General features: G+C 53.4%; 6 protein-coding genes across 6 annotated transcripts; 4 read left to right on the top strand and 2 right to left on the bottom strand.

Annotated features, from left to right (window-relative positions):
• Nucleotides 1-3,045: 3,045 nt before the first annotated feature.
• Nucleotides 3,046-4,100, top strand: N7459_005239 (uncharacterized protein; the record flags this gene model as incomplete). The annotated part of the gene is made up of 2 exons (XM_056944423.1): nt 3,046-3,099; nt 3,156-4,100. 2 exons carry the CDS (start codon nt 3,046-3,048, stop codon nt 4,098-4,100), a joined length of 999 nt encoding a protein of 332 aa, XP_056801306.1.
• A 1,067-nt stretch (nt 4,101-5,167) lies between these two features.
• Nucleotides 5,168-5,687, top strand: N7459_005240 (cupin domain-containing protein; the record flags this gene model as incomplete). Its single annotated transcript, XM_056944424.1, has 2 exons — nt 5,168-5,458; nt 5,532-5,687. 2 exons carry the CDS (start codon nt 5,168-5,170, stop codon nt 5,685-5,687), a joined length of 447 nt encoding a protein of 148 aa, XP_056801307.1.
• Nucleotides 5,688-6,839: 1,152 nt separating this feature from the next.
• N7459_005241 (uncharacterized protein) lies at nt 6,840-7,535 on the top strand (the record flags this gene model as incomplete). Its single annotated transcript, XM_056944425.1, has 1 exon — nt 6,840-7,535. One exon carries the CDS (start codon nt 6,840-6,842, stop codon nt 7,533-7,535), a length of 696 nt encoding a protein of 231 aa, XP_056801308.1.
• Nucleotides 7,536-8,547: 1,012 nt separating this feature from the next.
• N7459_005242 (uncharacterized protein) lies at nt 8,548-9,904 on the bottom strand (the record flags this gene model as incomplete). The annotated part of the gene is made up of 3 exons (XM_056944426.1): nt 8,548-9,301; nt 9,429-9,488; nt 9,708-9,904. 3 exons carry the CDS (start codon nt 9,902-9,904, stop codon nt 8,548-8,550), a joined length of 1,011 nt encoding a protein of 336 aa, XP_056801309.1.
• A 2,193-nt stretch (nt 9,905-12,097) lies between these two features.
• N7459_005243 (putative signal transducer) lies at nt 12,098-14,447 on the bottom strand (the record flags this gene model as incomplete). Its single annotated transcript, XM_056944427.1, has 2 exons — nt 12,098-12,447; nt 12,518-14,447. The coding sequence occupies 2 exons, from the start codon at nt 14,445-14,447 to the stop codon at nt 12,098-12,100; spliced, it is 2,280 nt and encodes a 759-aa protein (XP_056801310.1).
• Nucleotides 14,448-16,656: 2,209 nt separating this feature from the next.
• N7459_005244 (putative RNA binding protein Jsn1) lies at nt 16,657-20,292 on the top strand (the record flags this gene model as incomplete). Its single annotated transcript, XM_056944428.1, has 2 exons — nt 16,657-16,874; nt 16,944-20,292. 2 exons carry the CDS (start codon nt 16,657-16,659, stop codon nt 20,290-20,292), a joined length of 3,567 nt encoding a protein of 1,188 aa, XP_056801311.1.
• Between the last annotated feature and the right edge of the window lie 1,067 nt (nt 20,293-21,359).

Consider the following 21,359-nt stretch of genomic DNA (forward strand, 5'->3'; position numbering starts at 1 on the left):
TTGGTGTCACTCCCCAAGGAAAATGGTTCCTGCCGAGCTTATTGGGGCCTTGGCTCCACCTGACGGCACGCTCGCGCGCGGCCAAAGGGGTCGTCAGATTTACGTTCTGCCTGAACTCTATTGACAAGGGCTAGGGACCCTCTGATCGGGACACGATCTGTCGACCTTGCAACAGACACCTTGAAAAGAATGGCGGGCTGTCAGCAGTGTCGAAGAGTGTTGCGCGGCGTTGATGAGAATTCAAATGGGGCTGGACACTGTTCACCCGAGTCAGACGGCCAGGTCCTTGAACAACAGACCACACCCACCAGGGAAAAGATATCCATGGATGCAGACATTCCAGCTTGTCATATTACTGTGGCTGAACGGCGATTCTGCCTTGAATCTAAGCACCGCAATGTTTCTTGGCATTGGGAATTCGATTCGTACAACTTAAGAACGCCCCTGCTGCCCAGGTGATGTACAGTATCGTTTCACACGGAAAAATGACCGCCGAATCTCCATTCCGGCGCGGCTTCTGCAGAACGGACGTATAATCGAACAGTCTAGGGCTTGCCGAGTGACGTACAGAGCGCGTAAGAGGCTGTGTCTCGCCCGATTCTTCCCAAGGTTGATGTCGGGTGTTCCAGTTTTGCGGATCTGGGTTTGGCCACTTCCAATCTTGCCTTGTACTATCAGGTCTCTTACAATGTTCCGTTTCGTTGAAATTATAAATGCACGCTATATCACTCCTGTCTGTTTTTCTCGGGCCTGTAACATCTCGGCGCGTCTCGACGCTGCGAAACGCCTACGTTCTGGGGTGCTCGACTACAGTTTGGGCCGATTTTATCCCGCGTGGGTTAACATATTATACTAGCACAGTCAAGTTCGGCCAAGAAGGCAGATTCCTTCTACTATTTGTTCTTCGCGCAATTGCGGATGGAGCTCTACTGGTAGTGTAGCAGTACTCTCGTGAGCCGGGCAGGAATTAGCGTGGCAGACAGTGAGTGTTACTATGTACCAAGCCAAGGCACATTCACCTCCAGGACTATATCGAACGGGTTTACGGGGTGTTGAACCTAACTGGATCAACAAGTCGACTAACATCGCCCCAGCCTTTTATCATTTCCGTGTCAGAATCCACGGTGGACGAGAAATGGCTCAAGTGGCCTGGGAGAACATGATACTTATCCTTCCTCGTTGATATCGCGCTATACAATGCGCAAAATCCACCCTCTGGATCGTCCGTCTCCATCAAGGAGGCTATTCGCGTACGCCCCAAGCTCCCGGGGGGCAAAGGAAGACTCTGGGAATATACAATATGCTCTTCTTTTAGGCGCCTGCTTTTTCCCCTCTCACCACCTGGACAGATACCAATGTAGCCGTCAAATTCACACATCTGAAGCCTAACGGTCCATAGAGCTCCTTCCATGACTCGGTGGTCTTCCTCCCAGTATAGGATCTTGCTTCCCGGGATGAATCCCATGATCATGAAGGCACGTCCAATACGTTCTAGATATGTGTCATATCCCATGGTTTTTTAGAACCGGTATATCCGTTCGCTCTCGGATAATGCCAAGTGTACTCTTCTCGTAAAGCAAAAGCTGCTTGGAATACCGAGGTTCCTCGTGCAATTGTATGCGTGCAATCCATCTGGTTCCGTCCTCAAAAATGAGCAGCCGGACTAGATGCAGCGCATCCATATTGTATATTGGAGGAATTTCGCGTTGCAGGCATTGTGCTATGCCTTGAGACCGTGCACCCTTGACTGATTGCGTATGGATTGCTCCTGATCGATGGGACTCTTCCAAGTTTAGGCGGACCATGCGGGACTAAAATGGTTCTGGGAGATTGGAAAATGTTGAGGAAATTTGATATTAAAATTGTGAAGTCGCGAAGGCGAGGGAATTGGTGGGGTTTATGAAAACACAGGGTCTAATGCATGGAGGGAAATGGCGATGGAGATTTCGATCGAGTGCAAGATCAGATCGAACGTGCCGTAGAAAGAGAAGAGAGTATGACAAGCGAGTCTACAATGAAGCCTGGAGAAAAGGGGCCAGAATCGCAGAAACGGAGTGCACAGGGGAAGAGAGGAAGGAGAAAAGAGAGCTAAGAGACGAAGCTATCTACAGTGACGGCGGTTGACTGCCTCATTGCTCAGGCATGGTACTCAACGTCTACCCCCAGATCCACCAATTAGGTTGCGTTGGGCCCAGGTTAAAATTGCGTTGACTACTGCATGTTTGCTCTGAATTCCCAGAGTACTCGCAGCAGGAACAGGTTCCAACACAAATTGTATGGGAAAGGATTGTCGGATTTGGTACAGCGAAAATTGGAGCCAGAATCCCTAGTCTTCTCCCAGTTTTCAGTTAACTTGGTCAATTCAATTCAATTCAATCTATTCTTCTTGCCATGCCCCCTGCTTCTTCTTCACTCAATCTTCTCTGTCGCGGTTCAACAATATACAGGATAGATCTATGTCGCTTGCTCGGGCATTCCCTACATACCTACTACACTAGGTAATTTGGAGTATATAAATCGACCCTTACCCAGTTAGGTAATGTTTTCGAGATGTCAGAATCCACAACGCGGATAGCGATAGATGTCAGAATCCACAACGCGGATAGCGATAGACGTCCGATTTTAACTGTATTACACTCCTTCAGGGGGCTAGACTTTGTATTTTTGGCGTACCGATTTATTATTCCGTAGGCATCGTTCATAAACAATCGATTAATTTTTCAAGCCCCGGGCTCTGGTGCCAACGATGGTCCCCTCCCTTTGTAGGAGGAGGCTCCCTGGTGGAATGTAGCATTCATGGGCATCAAGTATGTCTACATACAGCGAATCCTTTGCAGCTCCCTCGGCCAGTCCGATGAATGGAAGCAAATACTGGACTAAGGCCCCAGCTGTTTTTACGTTTCGTACAAGACCTCGAATCCTTCTACGTTGCCCGACGGTTGCTCCTACTTAGACCTGCAGATTCACATATATATAGATCCAGAGGCAGAATCGAATAACCTTCCTTGCGCTCTCTACTTCACTACTCCCCGTCGAGCCGCCGTAATGCATTACCACGGCTGCCTTGTTACGATTCTATACCTCACACAACTTCTTCCAGTGCGTCTGACGTTGATCTAAATTCTTAAACTCTCGGCTGACCCGCTAGCATCTAGGCGCTAGGAGCCTCTCTATCCCCTCAGGCCAGGGCGCTACACCCCAGGGAGGATGATCTTACGTTTTCTCCGGCAAAGCTCCTCAAGAAGGCAGATGATGAGCAATCCGAAGCGCCAATTGACAAGCCGCTATCACTGCGTGAATTTCCGCAGCCTGGTCGGCGTAAACAAGGCCTGACAAGACGTGCAGACAGAAGTGATAACTGGTATCAGAGTTACCAAGTTGGAGCACGTCGGTACCACCGCTTTACCCAAAAGTACAACTCGAATCCTATCCCCGCCGACACTGCTACTATCAACCTCAACCAATATTGGGATTTAGAGATTGGGCCGGATCGACCATTCTCGCCATACAGTTCTACTAGTGGGCTACTGCCATATATCAATTCACAGACAGACCGAGGCTGCAGAGATATGGAGGCAGTCGACAAAAGAGAGCCTCATCCACGTACGGGCGACGACAGGATCCACTTTGACAGCATGTATTGTCCAAACATTGGTGTTATTATTGCTGAGGAGATGTATAAGTACAGTCAGGTTGGGGAAGCTCTGAACTCTTGGTCTGATGTTACATGGGCTTATTGGAAATCCCTGTGCACAGAGAAGGGCATTGCGCCCTCTGCGTTTCAATGGTATATCGCAAGTGCTATGGGATCAGACGACGTGATTGAACTCTTCATGGAGATTCTCAAATATTATTCTCCCCAAACGGTTTCCAACCAAGCCGGCGACACCCAGCGGCTCTATACAATCGCAGACACCGATGTCGACTTTATTGCTCTCTTTTCCTGTGGGCAGCTTAATAGCTTGCTTTGGTTGTTGACGGACCACATGATTGGAATAGGCCACAAACGCCCTATGACGATGTACATATTCCGACCGATGGAAGACGATGACGAGGACTGTGGTGATTACACAGTTGATGTCATGGTGCACGTTGGGTAATTGCAATGTGAAATTAAAGTCGGTCAGTTGCAAGATCGAGAGATCAGAATATCAAAAGGGGGGGGGAAGAGAGTGCGACGGTTCCATACTAGAGAGAGAAAACTAGGAGAGAAACGAGGGAACCATGTACACAAGGACAGAAAAGAGACGCCGAAGAAATAGACCTACTCACACTTCGAACCGCTAGGGCTGTCTGTCTACTCAGGTATTGCCATCATCTTAGGACCTATGAGACTTCAGCAGGCAAGGAATATGTTATGGCGTGCGCCCTACTCCGGTATTGATCCGGTGCTGATTTGCCGACTTAGTATTTAGTCATATAGTGGATATATGGCTACATGCTAAGGGGGAATCAACAATTTTTGCGAAATCGAATTCCTGGAATATCTCTATAACCAGCCGTCCTAGCGATGAACAAACTCCGGAAAGGTTTCATCTAACTCCTAGAGCCTTATTTTTACACCAATTCAAATGGTTATCGCCATAGACACACCGTAGAAAGAGTAGCCTACTAGTTTACCTAGGTTAGTACTAGAATCGCTCCCGCCGACACTACTATATATATACATATCAAACGCTAATTATAATATATATAGCCTACTCGAATATATAAGTAAGGCTCACCGAGTATGGATCCATGGATACCTGGTTGAAATCACTCAGCAGGCGCAGGTGCCCAGGTCCACGGGTGGTCGCAGTCCTAGATACCTATAGTTTACCAGCTCTGATCTCAGCATGATTTAACCAGGTACACCTCTCTCATTGATCTCAGAGTATTCCTCAGCTGCTACAGGATGGCCTGCAATGCTGAGTCACGATAGTGTTGGCCTGAAAAGCCCTGGAGGGGTCGACCAGCTTACGTGTAACTCGTAACCACCCAACTCGGGGACTACTCCCCAGGGAAAGAAAACCATTTCGACTCCCACGACCATCAGTGAACCACTGGGAGATTCGACCCATCCCACAGAATAGGAAAGCTACTACCTACTTACTAAGCTCAATCATATTCCTCGCACCATCTTCACCGCCGCACCGTCCAAGACTCACCAGCTCTCCCGCCAGAAGAAATGCCGAATATGTCCGCGCAAGAAGTCATTGCGGCTCTAGGCCTCAAGCCCCATCCAGAAAAGGGCTACTACATCGAGACCTTTCGAGACACCGTTGTATCAGGTAGTCGTGCACATAGCACATGTATCTACTACCTGCTCGAAGGAGAAGCGGGTCTATCACACTGGCACCGCGTGATGGACGCAGTTGAGATTTGGCACTACTATGCCGGTGCTCCGATGCAGCTATCGCTCTCTCGGGATGACGGAAAGCCGAGTCGGGATTTGGTTCTCGGTACCGATCTCGCAAAAGTGAGTACCGTTCCTTGGCAGTTATGCCATTTGGAATTGACCTCCGTGGGTATGTGCTTACTTCTCAAACCAGGGGCAACGGCCACAAGCTATCGTGGCGCGCGAAGAGTGGCAGCACGCCAAAAGCTTGGGTGATTGGACGCTCGTCGGCTGTACGGTTGCACCTGGGTTTCAGTTTGAGTCTTTTGAGATGGCTGCACCTGGATGGGAGCCTCGACCAGCTGCATAAGTCTCTGGGTGTTTTTTTAAGGTGGACCACAGTAAATGGTGGACGATGACGTCGGAGTTTTAGTGAAGGCAGTCTGATGCTATGCAATAGCATTTCCGTATATTATTCTCTATCGGGACCAAGACTACTAGAGTACATCTTATTTTCTTCCATCGCGAGAGATTTTATTGCTTCTCTTGATTGCCTGTTCTGGCTGGCTCTATTGCACGGTTACGGATGGCATTCATTCTTATGGATGGCGGCCGGGTATTATAGGTGCAAAGCGAATTCAGTGCTAATTCACTCGATTCGCTGCCGAGTGACGGCTTCATTTACTGAAGAAAGGACGACCATGTAGACATCCTGTATCTAGCTATATACAGAAATGTTTAATGGCCCATGTGGACGTTGGAAGCTTGCTATTACTGCTTGATGCTACCCTGAGCTAAGAACAAACCATCCTTACCTATGAAATAATCGACGTGTCCTCATGATATAGGTGTTTTAAAAATTAAAAGGAATTCTAATGGTTGATACGCTGCAAAGTGATAATCCCATAACGCCTCTGACACTTTTCTAAGCGTCGAGGTCAATCCGCCCAGTGAACATACTTTCAGGGGCAAACACTTGAAGCAGAAAGAAATTGAGTGACTAGGAAGATATTTGGGACTCGCCTCGAATGCCCATAATACCATTACTGGATTCAAGGCCGGCTGAAAATAGTGTAGTACCTGCCCTGATCCCGAGCTCAATTGCAAGAATGGAATGTAGGGGAGAATCCGGTCGAATTCGTGCGCCAAAGTATTCACGGCTTGCTGTATATTCTCAAACAATCAGACAGATCAATCCAGTATATGAATAATTGATACGAGAGCGGTAGTGTCTGCAAAAGAGATCCATACCACCCCCTACAGAACTGTTCCGTCCCGAGAAGTGAGCCCTAATTTGAACTGTATACAATCCACATTCCTCGCGCGCAGCCCAAAAATGCCGATACACTCACCCCAAAACGCGGCCCCTTGCGAGGCATCCAGATCGCATCGACGCGAAAACCAGAGACCCGCGTTGTATACTCATTTCCTCTCGACGACCGACACTCAGCACCAGCCGACAACCAGAACCAGCAACCACCACCCAACAATCAATTGGAGAAGTCAAGTAATACTCAGCAAGATGCAGTACGCCTCCATTGTCGCCATCACAACCACCCTTCTCGCGGTGCAAGCACCTGCGCAGTTTATCCCGCGGCCGTACGGGATGGGCCCGTACATGGCTCCCGCGATGGCCTCGCCCATCCCCGCTGTCATGGAATCTTCCATGGCGCCAGTGGCTTCCTCCTCAATGGCTCCAATGGCCTCATCCTCCACGGCTCCATCCGAGGCCCCCAACTGGATCGCTCACTGGTCCATGATGCCGCACTCGCTGGCAACGCCCACCTTCTCACCTTCCCACTCCTGGCCGCCATCCGCAACGCCCTCATCCACACCCTCCTCCCCCTTCAGCTACGGCCTGAACAGGCGCGCCCGCCCATTCCACCCCAACCGCCCCAGCGATCCGGGATCCGCGCCCAGCTCCAACGGCTTCCACGAGCAAGAAGGCAACCGCGGTGTTGGGGGGTACCCCAGCCCAGCCGACGAGAGCCCGGCCTCGGAATACAACGCCCCTGCAGACGCCGCGAATGCACCAGTTCCCAACGGCGGCTCGATTGCGCCCGTCGACTCGATGCAGCCGGGCAGTAACGTCGCGCCCGTCCAGATCGAGAAGCCGCACGGCCAGGACGAGGGCAACTCGTTCTGTGCCGGGTCGTGCTATGCGAGCGAGAAGGAGGCGGAGTGTGCGCAGCCTTATGTGAGTTGCTTTCCCAATTGAATCCTCTCCTTCCTCTTTGGGATTGCCCTTCGAGAGCAAAAGGAGCGTTCGGTGCAATCTGGGCTAGAGGAGATGGACTGACCGAATGTTCTTGCTAGTCTTCGCCGTTGTACAAGTCCGCGCAGGGCTGTTGGATGTGCTGTTTCACGTCTCCGGATTTCTAGGCTATATCCCCAGCCTCTCTCTTTGGATCCGGGTTGATTGAGGTTTACCTGCGGTCTCTGGCAGGAGGGGCTTGGAGGGTCGAGAATGGAATCGGCGGGCGTGTTGGTTGTTTGGTGCGTGTGCTGCAGTGGCACTGTTTGATATCCTGTTATTTCCAGTCCTGGGGATGCGGCGGTTTTATATTTTCAATTGGATTCCTGCTGCCTTGAATGCCTGCATCTCGTAATTGGTTTCTTCAGACATAAAGATCGCGGCCAAGTAGACTAGTAAAATATAGTCGAGTTACTAAGTACATCGCGGATGATCGCCGCCATCCGCCTAGTCAGACTCCACCCTCTGCGCCACAGCCTGGACAACCCTTGTTTAGATGCAAAGCATATTGATATCCCCGCTCATACATAGGTCCTAGGCTGAGCGCTTTCATAGTCAATTTAGTGGTCTAGAAAAGACCGCGGCCCATCTCAGACACCCCGGTAATCATCATCTTCAGCCCAGCCAAGCAGATAAGAATAAACCATCAAGGCCTATCTATCCACAGCCTTAACCCCGATCTACCAGATACAAGCAAATCCAGAGACAACTATTCGAAGCAGGTTTATATTGGGGTCTCCGTACCGAGACCAAGGTCAGATTAGGAAATCTATTTGCTACTAAGCCAACATGAGAGAATGAAAAGGCTCCAGTAATCCATCAATGTCATCATCATCACCCTCCCCGCTATGGAGGGTGTTGAAATCTTTGAAACAAGAGGCAGGAAAACCAAAAAAAAAAAGATGTGACAGAAATATGACAGCAATAGACAGGAGCTGGCCGAAACCAGGTAGAAATGAAGTTTTTGCCAGACCGCTCATGCGCGCGCGGAGCCGGCGCGAGCCATGGTGATGGGCGCGGTCGGGGCCTTGGTGGCGGGGCTGTCTTCCCAGACGGCGCTGCTGGCCGGGAAGATGGAGCCGCTGTCGGAGAGCTCGACGGCGACGTCGTCGTCGTCCGGGACGGAGGCGACGTGCGGGACGACGAGCTCGACGCCCTTGGTCGCGCTGCAGCTCGGGAAGTACGGGTTGTGGCGCGGCGGCAGGGGGCGCTGCGCCGAGGCTTCGTACATGCTGCTCAGGTAGTCCGAAGCGGTGCTGCTAAAGGACGAGGCGACGGTGGACGGGGTGTTCGTCAGCGACGGCATGGGCACGTGGGCGGCGCCAGCGCCGCCAACGAGCGCGGGCAGGCTGGCCGTGCTGCGGTGGAGGGAGCTCGGGCGGCGCAGGAGGGACTCATCGCCGCCGTGGAACTGGGACAGGTAGTGCCAGGCATCGGAGGAGGCCAAAGACGCGGCACTCGTGCGGCTGGGCGGTGGTACCGGCTTCCATTCGGTGGGGTCAAGATCTGTCTTGGCATCATGCATGTGGCTGGGTATCCGGATGCTCGGAATTGGGTGTGTGTGGACCCTGGTCGGAGTCATCGGGGCGACGATGGTGCGTGGGGAGAGAGGGGGAGAGGTAGGAGGTGTGGTGGAGGAAGCCGAAGTGGACGATGAAGTAGTGGAAGACATGTTGGTCATGGAGGGGAGAGAGGCAGAGAGTGGCTTGCACGAGTCTTTGCGGCGGCAGCTGAAAGAGAATAAATGTCAATGGATCGGTTCCCCAAGAGATTATTTATAGATCAAGATACGGTTTGCGGGAACAGGGAGGATCAGGCGGTCCTAAATATAGGGGGGAAGGCAGGGGAAGCACGTACCGTTCACTGCAGTACAGGAGGGAGTTGTTGGGGACAGTGATCTGTCTCTCGCACATGGCGCTGCAGAGGGCGTTAGCTTTCCAAGCCCATTTAAAACATTGAGGTCTTTTAAGTTGCCGGGACACAGGCCGGACAATGACGGCAACAGGCATGCAAGGAAAGGATGTTCCGCAGGGGCCAGAGATAAGGGGGAAGGCGGAAAAAAAAATATTCAGAACAAAGACCCAAACATGGTCCGGAGCAGAAACAGGAAACGAAGAAAGGCGGCATCCAACTTACCAGAAATTGAGGAAACTCGCAGCCATATCGAGTTCGGAGTCGTCAACCTTGCTGGCTCCTCTAGAATGGCCCGAGCCCAACTTGGAAATGGACAGGCTCACGCCGGAGGTGCCTCGTCGATGAAGAGCAGGACGAAGAGTCTTAGGCTTGGAGGCATGGGGAGAGGAAGGGGAGCGACGATGAGATGATTGAGTCATCTGGGATGGCGGTGAAGCCAAATGGCTTCATTCAAATGCCTCACTATCTTATCTTGGGATTGCGTGCCTGGGTGTGGAGCACGAAGCACGAAGGAGCGAGGAGCCCAGCAGCGTGGGGAGCACAAGAAACAGGTGAGGGATTTGCCCGGGATTCTTCTGGATTCTTGGATCCTTGACCGCTAGGAATTGGCGGGACGGTGCAGGATGGGCAGGATTCTCTGTCCTTTTTTTTTTTCTCTCTTTTTCTGTCCCTTTCAAATTGAGGACAGACTCTGCAGTCTGAAGAGATTTTTCAGTCTTTTTTTTCCCGGGTTTATTGGGGCCGGGCAACAGGTAAATAGGGCAGAGTCAAACGCAATCCACAACCCGATGTGGTCATAGGAGGGGCGAATGGCTGATAAGCAGGTCAGCCAGTGTGTCACTCGAGGGAGAAAACAGGACCCAGGCCGGGGTTATCCGGGCGCTGTGAGTGGCTGCGGATGGGGTCCGAGATAAGGGAAGAGACATACAGTGGGAAGAGTGGCGGACTGAGATCCAAGATGGAATGCAGAGATGGGAAGAATGGAAAATGAGCAGATGCGCAGCGACTTAAAAGACGGTGAAGGGTGAAGGAGGGAAGAGCGAACGCGGCGTGGAATCGAGAGAGAGGAGGGGACGAGGACGTGGGCGGCACACATCACCTCGTTCTAGACTCACTTTGCGTGCTCCACACACACTCTCGACTTCTCCAGCTGATCTGGGGATCGTTACTTGTTCTTCTTTTCCGTTTCCTCTTACCACGCAATCAATACCACCCCAAGGTCCACGTCTCGACCCGGCTTCCCCCCACATCCGCATCGGGCGTCTTCTATAATTAACCTCTTGACTGTCTCGACACAAGGTAAGCGCCATGCTATCGTGACGAGGAGGGATCTCGAATCTCGAATCTCGAATCTCAAATCTAGGCCGGACTCTACGATGCTCGTGGCCCCCAGCTGATGCACCAAACGCCCTTTCTGCAGCCCAACTTCCCTGTTTCCGAGCAGCGCCTGCATGAGCAGGAGTCTATCTCCGGAGGGGTTGGAGCTAGCGTGATCGAGGGCATCAATGCTCAGAAGTCTAGACTTTGGCGAGAGTTGAATCGTGGTGTGGAATGGCAGCATCGAGGTCCCCATGACGCCATTCAGGCTCGATGGCGTGCGCCCACCATACGATGTATGTAGGTATTACTCTTATTATACATAATATTAAGTAAGGATGACCCTTGCGACTCGAATTGTTCTTCGAACGATCGCAAAGAGAAAAAGAAAAGAAAACAAGTGGATCGAGGGTCGAGAACGCCCAGGGCGCCGAGTGCGCGACGATGTAATTCTGGCTCAAGTGACACATTCTTGACACGTCGAGGCCTTGACTGCGTCTGCGTGGCCGCTCCAGTCCTCCATGAGTCTGACGATGATCGTCGACGTGTTGTGCTGTCTGGATTCGCGGTCGCGACGATCGTGCTCTGGGGCGATCCGGATGGACTCTCTCCTCGGGCCTCGGGTAGGTGGGCGTGTTCAGCATGCTAGACTCGTCGATCTTCCGCTACGTAGGCGTTTCGTGTGAATGGAGAAGCTGGGGAGACTGCCGCGGCGGTTCAACAGTCTAGACACTGTAGCCTGCAACAGTACGACGAAGAATAGAAACAAGTGGAGCGCAAGTTTCTATATGCGGAAACGTCTTTCGAAACGGTGGTGGACCGATGATCTTCATGATGTTCAGGAGTGGGCGTCTATGTAGTCCTACTGGCCACAATTAATAGTTTAACTCCATGCTCTCGACTCGAGTCTTTCACGCCAGACAAAATCTTCTCGCGCCCTGTCCTGCCACCTCCTGCGTCACTGTGGAATTGGCGTACCTCGGCCTCCCGCCGCCTTCCGTCGCGATCCCTGGGCCGTTGCCGGCCTCGACCCTGGACGGCTCCGGGGGGGAAGTCGTTGGCGGCTAATCCATAACATCATACCCAAAGGAATATCAGCGCAAAGAAAAACTCTGTTCGCTACAGGTCTATGACTCGCGGTGGGGCCGGGATGATGTACTAACAGAGCTTGTTTCGGTAGGGTGTTTGGATCAGATGGGGTATCTATGTGACATGGGAGGAAAGGTATATCGTACAACACGGTGCGGCCGTCGCCACGAACTATATTGCACCATCGACATCAGGTATCAAACATATTATTTGTCGACATCCATCGGCTCGGCCGTGGCCGGTGTCGACGGGGCGGCGCTTCCATTCGGCAACGTCTTCGCCTTCTCGTCCGTGCTGGCTTCTCCGGCCGGGCCTTCTTGCGAGGACACCCTCGTCGTCTCGACATTCGATTTGTCGAGGAAGCGATCGGGAACCCCGCGCGCGGCCGTCTCGGCGGGCCCGACAAAGCAGCCCAGCATGGAGCTCCAAATGTATTCTTGGGACATCAGACGCCGGATTTGACCGTACGCGTAGGAATTGGCGTAGGGGAGTGACGTCTCGGGGTCCCGATAGCGAGAAGGTAGGGAGGTGATGACACACAGCGACGACGAGATTTCTGCAACAACTTTTAGTTTGGCTTCGTGGGATGGACAGAGGTTACACAATCATGGGGAAGGGTCACGTACTAGCCAAGCGCGGGGGCTTTTTGGCGTTGAAGTACATGCTGTACTTCTTGCTGTGTGCCGTCCGGTCGTCAAAATTCTCGAGGATCGTCAGGTTGCGGCCGGTGTGCTCTATGACTGGCGGCGGTGGCGGGAGCCCGGGCAGGGCTGGCACACTCGGTTCGGATGTTTCTGCTGGTGCTGGCGCTGCAGAAATGGGACCGCCAGGTTGGCCGGTGATCGCATTAATCTCGGGTGGCGCGGCCGGCGTGGGCGCTATATTGGCCGAGGCGGCCTGAGGGCCCGATGGTGTGGTTGCAGGCGCTGCTGGCGGAAGTGTAGCATGTTCTGACAATGCTGTCGTGCTGGATGCAAAGCTTGTCTGGGCGATCTCCCCTGACGTTGCTTGTGTATCTGCATTGATGTCGGTTGGACCTGTGGTAATTGCGCTCGTGGAAGCTGGTCCGCTGGTGGAATCGGTCGCCGGCCGCGTGGATTCCTCGGCTTTAATGGCGCTGGTCTCTACGCGGGCATGGTCAATATCCATAGCGTCGGTCTGTTCTGCAACGGCCTTCTGTGAAGGCGGCTCGGCAGAATTTTGCCCTGGTGAACTCTTTGGATTGTCTTCGGAGGCAAGACCTTGCGTTCGGGGAGCTGGGATTTCCACAAGAGGTACTAGCTTCCCTTGAGAGTCTCTGTGAACACGTTCGGGCTCGGCCTCGGGCTCGGTAGATTTTTGCTCATTCTCCGCCGGAGTTTCAGTCGTATCAATTGTAGACTGTGGACCAGAGGCCTTCTCGTTCGAGTTGTTGGCCTCCTCCAGAGTCGGTTCCGCGGGAGTGACGGTGCTTGCAGATATTGGAGTCCCCTGAGTCTGCTTCTGATCGGATGTCGGAATAGCATCGGGCGGGGCAGCCGTCGTCTGAGCAGGCGTATTCTCAGGCTGTGCCGATAGTTCAAGCGGTTGGCCTGGAGCTGGAGCTGGAGTAGAAGCAGGGGCGAGAATGGCATCTTGAGCACCGTGTGTTTCTGCGGGAGTCTTGTCTTCTTTCTCCGACTTCTTTTTCTTTCGGGTCTCGTCCTTCTCTGGCTTGGCCTTGATATCAACTTTACCCACGCGGGTAAGGCGGCCATTCACCCATGTAGCCAAACCACTCCAGTAAGAGAGGACCGGCCCCTCGAGTCGGCGGTTCTGTAGCGCCTCAATTTTAGCCCGCCGTTCCTCTGCTTTCCTCTTCTCAGTCTGCTCCCATCTGTTTAAGCTCTTGCTGTTTGTCCGCTCCACCCGCTCAGCTTCCCTCAGATGATCTTCTTGAGTCATCTCCTTCGGTTTGAGGTGAGCCTTACGCTTTTCGGCTTCTTTCATTGTCGCGATGATCCGAACGCGCTTCTCTTGGCTGTCCTTGAGACGGGCATGTGTGAGTTCCTTATTGACCATGGTTTGTCGGCGTGACGAGGATCGTGTTGGCCCATCTTCGACCGTCGGGAGCCATGAGATGCGTTCGGACTTCTTCTTGGGACGCGGTGGCGCGGGTGCTGCGGACACAGCAGTCGGATCAATCTTGACTCTTTTGCGTAAAGTTTGAAAGCGAAGATCATTCTGCGCTCGACGCTTCTTGCGCTCCTCTTTCTGGAGTTCTTGTTCGCCCTCATAGTCGTTTTGCGCGTTCGGTCCGTGGTCGTCCTCATCGTCTGACGAAGAGTCAAGCCCCATATCATCTTCTTCGGCCGCTTCTGCATCCATCGCAAATTCGTTGTCATCCTCCACTTCCTCGAACAATAATGTCAGGTCATCGTCGGCAGCCGCATCGATGAGGGCGGACATGTGCAGTCCGGCGGTGCTTCGTTTGGCGCGCCCTTGGATCAGCGATTCCACTTGTTCCTCCTGTTCCGTCGTCTCCTCTTCCGAAGACTGGAATCCCGACGGGGGATCCTCCTCCATGATGTCCGTCATGATTCACGTCTTCAGTGAGTAGGTCACGGTCCTGACGAGCAATCGCTTGACTGGGGTCGTTTGGCGACCATGAGATGCGGATAAAGCAAGGCAAGATCGCCGAAAAGGGAAAAGGAGCGTGTGATGGTCGGCAGCACCTAGACGCGACACGGAGAGGACGCGATGTCGAGCGAGCGGAAAGTCGAAACCCCAAGAATCTCCCGGCGCGCTAATCGGGGATCAAGTGGCGTACTGTGGCGGCTTGCTGCCTCAGGCCAATAATCCTTGCGAACCGCAACATACACAACCACGCTAGCCTACGCTTGATGGTACTTATTACACTTACCCTTCGCCCGGTTGGTCACTAAAGGGCTGTCGTGAGACCCATCAGGGTTGGCCCGACTTCTCTAATGCTTTGCTGCCTGCGCAACTCGCCCACACTGCTTTCCCGGGCCTTCCGTACGCGTGCCAAAAGCCGAGAATTCTCCCCGAACCTTGGCCGATAGTCCTGACCCAACAGCTGTACATCAAAATGTTTATGCTTCGTACCACCCGCACGTTCGATGTATGTAGATGGACGAGTCTCGATCACGTAACATCTCGAGCACAAGTCCCCGACGCTGGCCAGAACCCAAGGACGAGGTCTCAGGACACGTAGACCCATCCCTTGCTGAGAAACAATCTTCAGGTGTGGTTTCAGGCCAGCACGACGGACCAAGTCCCCTTGCATGGACAATTGCATCACCCGGTTCTCGGGCACACGATGTCGTAGACAGACGAACATCCAACAGTGGGGGACTCGATGGCTGTGTCCTTCGCTTGCCGAATTTGGAGCAGTTTTGAGGCATGACGCACCGAGGGAATGCGGGGCTTCCCTTCGTTTTCACGCCTGGCCTTTCACCGAGCATGCCATGCTAAAAACATGCTTCTGTGACAGGCGAAAAGACCTCCATCTACCGGCCACGGGATGCCGGGGTGTTTGAAGCGGCGAACACCCGTTGCCAGGTGGTTTCTCCTAGCCATTATAGAAGCCGGCGCGTAGACAGACAGTGACGGGACCAATCTTGGGGCTGTCTCCAGAGCAATGACATCGATGGGGCTGTGTCAATCCACTGGGGATGCTGCCGACTGCCGAATCGTGCACGATGTCGAGGTATACCACAGAGACCGTCAGGTATCGGACTGCGTAGGGAAACTGTAGTGTCTTCGGAAAGAAAGACTTGTTCTGTGGCTTGGTCGGAGGCACGGAAACGGCAGGGGGACAATTGAATTGTGGATGAGAAGTGAAGCTGAAGAGGGCCTCTCCACCAACCACAGCCATCTCCTCGACATCCGGCCAGGTCCCAACATCTTTCTCCTTCTTTCCACCCTTCGCCCTCCCTTGGCTTCTTCTTCACTTCTCTTTTGATTCTAGTTCATTTCTACCTGCATCATTCCGTGCGAAAGCTCGCTCTCGGTCAGTGGTCTTCGTCCGCGGAACCTCTGGACGACTCGTTCTCTGGTTCCCTTTGGCCTCTTCCCGGAGCCGCGCAAACTAACCTCGTCCTCCAGCCACCTCGATCCCTTCGGTCCCCGCTGATCTATCCTGGTCCATCGCTCTGCTTTTAGTGCTCACTCGACGCTCCTTCGTGCCAGAACTGTTTTCCTCTTATGCATATCCTCTAAGCGCCCTTGACGACCGAGACAACAAACGAGCACCTCGAATCACGCGGGTCGTTTCCGTCGCTTTGGGCCCTGGACCGAAGATCGCCATACATCTTACTTCTTGACGCCGTGAGGATTGCTATCATACCGTGCTGTCTTCGGTCAGTTCCCCTGAAGGAAAATTCGACTTGGATACATTTGCCCCCCACATTGATCTTGGGCGCTGAGTGGAAGCGCTTTGTCAACCCCTCCCCCCGTTTCTGCACCCCCGGAAGAAATCCCCCAGGCCATGTCAAACACCAAACTCATCTAAACAACCCAACTGACTCGAGATTGGTCTTGGTGCCAGGACGTGTCTCTTTTTATCCCTACCCTCGACTTCCCGAATCTCCTAGCCTTGTTTCATACTCGTCTACGATCTACTCGACTTGACCACATGGTGCTTGCGACGCACATCCGCTTCTAATCCCGAGACGTGCAATCCGAGTTTCGACTCTGTCGGTCCCTTCTGAGACCCGTACTGGGACTAAAGAGTGAAAGGGATAAAAGAATTGCCTTCCTGTGAGGCAGAAGGAGATAATCGATAATGTTGCCGGTTTCGCGACCCGAAGGTCAGATGAGTTTTAACTACGTGCCAACCTCCCAGTCTCTGTCGGGGACATCGACAGGGCGCAGCTCGCCCAGTGACCTGGCTGGCTCCGCGACCGCGAAGGCACCTTTCGGCCCTCCCGGATCGATTGGTGCTTCGAGGCTGGGGGCTGGATCCCCTTCTCATGAGTTGGGGACGCGTCTGTATCCGAAGCGGTAAGTAGCGTTCGCTAGAAGTCATCAAGTGAGCTAGTCTGACATCATGGCCTTGTTATCATTCTGCAGTGCTCGAGAGATCCAGGCACAGGAAGGCGTTGGCCCCAGTATCTGGGGTCCTCCGACTAGTGGTCATTCAACCCCGCTTCGTGAGAATATCCCCGAATCACCCAGCCAGGACAGTTTCCCCGATTTGATTCCTACCACGAATGGCTCGGTTGCCAGCTCTGGGCGCAGGGCTCGCGCTGGCACGGTGCCTTCGCGGTTTCCACCCATGGGCACACTGAACGAAATGGACCTTCAACAACCTTTTATGTCTCAGACCTCCCGACCGACCCCTTCAACCAGCCCCTTCCAACCACCCGGTGTATCTGGGCTCGACACCAACACCAAAATTGCGAGCTCAAGCGCTGCACCCAACCCGGCGATGCTATCACGTCTTCGAGCAGGCTCGATGCCGCAGAGAAGTAGCCTCCTAAACTCGGGCAATCCTTTCGGACCATCTCTGTTTTCTTCGAATTGGTCGACTGGCCGCGAGAGGGCTACAACCTTGACCAGTATCCGGTCATCGGAAGGCCCCACCTCGCCCAGTCAGTCGTCGTTCTCAAGAGATGGACTCACGGACTCCGATGTGAAGACGCTAGACTATCTGGGCCTTGCGGAGACACCCCAGCAAGCGAGGGCGACCCTTGCGCGGCCTTCGATGGAGGCCCTCATGCAGCAGCAGCAACACCAGCAACAGCAAGCCTCTGCACTGCCGCCGCTCCTGGCCGAGTTGGCGATGATGAAGAATAACAATCGATTCCGGTCATATTCTGTCAACGCCAAAGAGAAGTACGCAGACGATGAGGACATGGAGTACGAGAGTCGCTACGGTCAAATTCCTTCGGGCACACTTACACCCTCTGCTGCTGCCACAGCTGCTCAGCTGGCTGCTACCCAGGCGCAGATCCATCAGCACAACCTGGCGGTCCAGGCATTTGCCAGTCATGCCTCCGTGAGTCGGCCCCGGGCTCGTACGGCAGGAATCCTGGAGGCCCCTCCCCAACGGTCATCCATTCGGAACTACCTTGCCACTCCTTCCCGCCTTGATAACAGCTTCAGTGCCGCAGACTTGCAAATTGCGGAGAACGGAGAATACGATGAACTGTCCGAGGCGGTCCAAATGATACACCTGGGTGGAAATGGCAGTCCTGCGGTGGGTGTGCGGCCAGCAGGGGAGATGGCGGACGAGAACAACCAAGATGGACCGACTCGTGCTTTGTGGATCGGCAGTATTCCGGTTTCAACAACTGTCACCTCGCTCGAAGCGATCTTCGGCATGTACGGGAAGATTGAGTCTACTCGTGTGCTGACTCACAAGAACTGCGGTTTCGTCAATTTTGAGCGTATAGACAGTGCCGTCCAGGCGAAGTCGCTTCTCAATGGCAAGGAGATATTCCCCGGTGCAGGCCCCGTGCGCATTGGTTATGCTAAGGTCCCTGGCACCTCGGGAACAGGAACTCCTGGTGCAAACGGCATTCAGTCATCCCCAACCCCCGATCCCAACTTCAAGTCCAACCTTGCATCGGCTGACGGGGTGGAACGGATGGAGAACTCTGGAACTGTGCCTCAAATTCCTGCTCTGGTTGATCTGCTGCCTGAGATGGTGGATATTGTGCAAGAATTTGGAGCTGGTGAAGAGGATACACGCAACATCACAATGACTATTCAGAGTGCCATCGCCTTCCAGGCCTTTGAGGATGAGATCCCTCCTATCGCAGAACCAAGCCAGACTCGCATGTTTGATGCTCCTCGTTTGCGTGACATTCGGAAGCGCATTGACAATGGCGCCTGCTCGATCCAAGAGATTGAAGAAACAGCAGGAGCAATGCTCCCTGAAATTGCGGAATTGTCGTCGGATTATCTGGGTAACACCGTCGTCCAGAAGCTGTTCGAGTTCTGCTCTGAGCCAACCAAGGAGCAGATGTTGTCGCACATCGCGCCGCATCTTGCCGAAATTGGCGTTCACAAGAATGGAACCTGGGCTGCTCAGAAGATCATCGACGTCGCTAAGACGCCGAACCAGATGAAGATGATTGTTGATGCTCTTCGCCCCTACACCATTCCCCTCTTCCTTGATCAGTATGGAAACTACGTCCTTCAATGCTGCTTGCGATTTGGTACCCCTTTCAACGATTTCATCTTTGAGACAATGTTGAGCCGGATGTGGGAAGTTGCCCAGGGCCGATTTGGTGCTCGCGCAATGCGAGCTTGCCTGGAGAGCCACCATGCCACGAAGGATCAGCAGCGAACGCTCGCTGCGGCTATCGCCCTTCACAGTGTGCAGCTGGCAACTAATGCCAATGGAGCTCTGCTTCTCACCTGGTTCCTTGACACGTGTACATTCCCCCGTCGCCGAACCGTTCTTGCTCCAAGACTTGTGCCCCATCTGGTGCACCTCTGCACACACAAGGTTGCCTATCTTACAGTTCTGAAGGTTATCAACCAGCGCAACGAGGCTGAAGCCCGAGACATTGTCCTCAAGGCTTTATTCTTTAGCCCTGGTGACGAAGTTCTGGAGAAGATCCTGAGCGACCAGACTTCTGGCGCGACTCTGATTTTCAAGGTTCTCACCACGCCGTTCTTTGACGAGTCCATGCGAGCCGAGGTGGTGCAGAATGTGTCCAAGGTCCTCACTAGACTGAAGGCTTCTCCAAGCCAAGGATACAAGCGCCTGATGGATGAAGTTGGTCTCTCCTCCCGTGGGAGTGGACGTGAGCATCACCACGGACGGGACCACGGTGCCAGCCACTCCTCCACTCCTGAGAAGTCCCAGCACCGCCAATCCTCTCGCCACGGAAGCACCAACTTTCCCTCGCAGCCTTCCATGGAGAGACAATACAGTGGACAGTTCGCACCCAGCATTCTTGGACAGACAACTGACAGCCGACCCATTCCTGCTGATCAGAACAATCCCCTACCTCTTGATCCGTATGCCAGCAATGGCATGAACGGGTTTGCAAACCCGTTACACGGACTCGGCAATGTCAATGCCGGGTTTGGCCAGGACCCCATGAACCCTCTCACTCAGCAACAGCTGCAGTACCAGCCCTACCTTGCCGCTCAGGCCCGTGCAGTGTCACCAGGTGGTCTTTACCCAGGCATGGCGGGCGCCAATTTTGGGTATCAAGCAGCATCTCCCTCGCTTGAGAATCTGCGCTCTTTGCCGACCCAGCAAGGGTCCCCACTCTCTGCGGGACCGGGTCAAATGAGTCCTGCTCCGATGCTGGGCCAATCCAGTTATGCACCACAGCAATTCAGCCCGGTGGTGCCCCCAGCCCAGATGTACCAATACCCTCCCCAGTTCTATGCCCAGGCACAACCAGTGCAGGGACAGTCTGGCGGGGGCCGGCGTGGACGAGTGAGTGGTTCTTGATATTGCTTGTCCCCTGGGCCATCTCGATGCTAACCCGTGTCCAGCGCTGATCTCCGCGTATGATTTTCTAATCAAAATCTTTCCTGCTTCCATCTACCTGTATAAATTCATTTTCTCGTTTTACCTTTTTGGCGATTCTATCATGGAGATTCAGCGGGTTATCGAGCTAGCTACATGTGAGCCGTTGTCCCTGTTCCCCTCGCGAACGGACGCTGGATCGCCGGCAGGGCAATGGGGGCTCGGTGAGGATTTAAGCGGCTGGGGAAAAAAAGTCTGGTGTCAGGGAGGAGACGCATTCATGTACCTTCACGGAGAGAGCGTTTCAAATGACCATGTATCTTCTGCTCTAACCATCTTCTGGACGGGTTCATGTCCACTTCGGTAGTTTATCTGATTTTGAGTATGTTCCTCGCGGGCGGCTCAGATTTTGCCCGTTCAGTTTATTGCATTGGGTGGGCGGGTGCAAAATGAGTGAATCTGTTCACGCTTGAATTTATGAATCCCATGAGCCATTGAATTGATGTCGAACGCGACCTTCGAGACCAGACACGGCCGCCTCTTTGTCCGAGATCATTTTCTGAATGCACAACCCTAGTATAGGTTGGACGGACCCCATGAAGCCCGGTATCCATGCTTAACTGCAATCTAGTAGCCTCGAAAGCACTACTACTCCCACTAATCTTCTGCTCTACAGTATAAGACTCGAGCTAGCGACGTACCTGTCAGGCGTATACATGCAGGTACTGTAGCACTGTAGGTGATGTAGGTAGGGCTCAAGCCCCACACATGATCCACTCGACCGAAAAACCGTTTTTTTTTTCTTCGCAGCCCAAAGTCACTTTCGAACTTGAATTCCCCAATGTCCGTGATCATTGCAATGCCCCTTGAATCGGGGGGGTTGTGGGGGCGATAAAGGGCCCAATGCCGATGGATTTTCGCAGACACTCGCGATCTTTGACAATCGGTCATACCGGGTGGACCCTCCAGGCTGCTCATTCTGATTGACTGAGTGGGAAACCATCCCCTTGGTTCTTGAATCGATTATCGACGCCACGGATGTTAGGATA

The sequence above is a fragment of the Penicillium hispanicum genome (genome assembly GCF_028827665.1).
Source record: "Penicillium hispanicum strain IBT 35686 chromosome Unknown utg000004l_segment0_segment0, whole genome shotgun sequence".
Taxonomy (NCBI): Eukaryota; Fungi; Ascomycota; class Eurotiomycetes; order Eurotiales; family Aspergillaceae; genus Penicillium; species Penicillium hispanicum.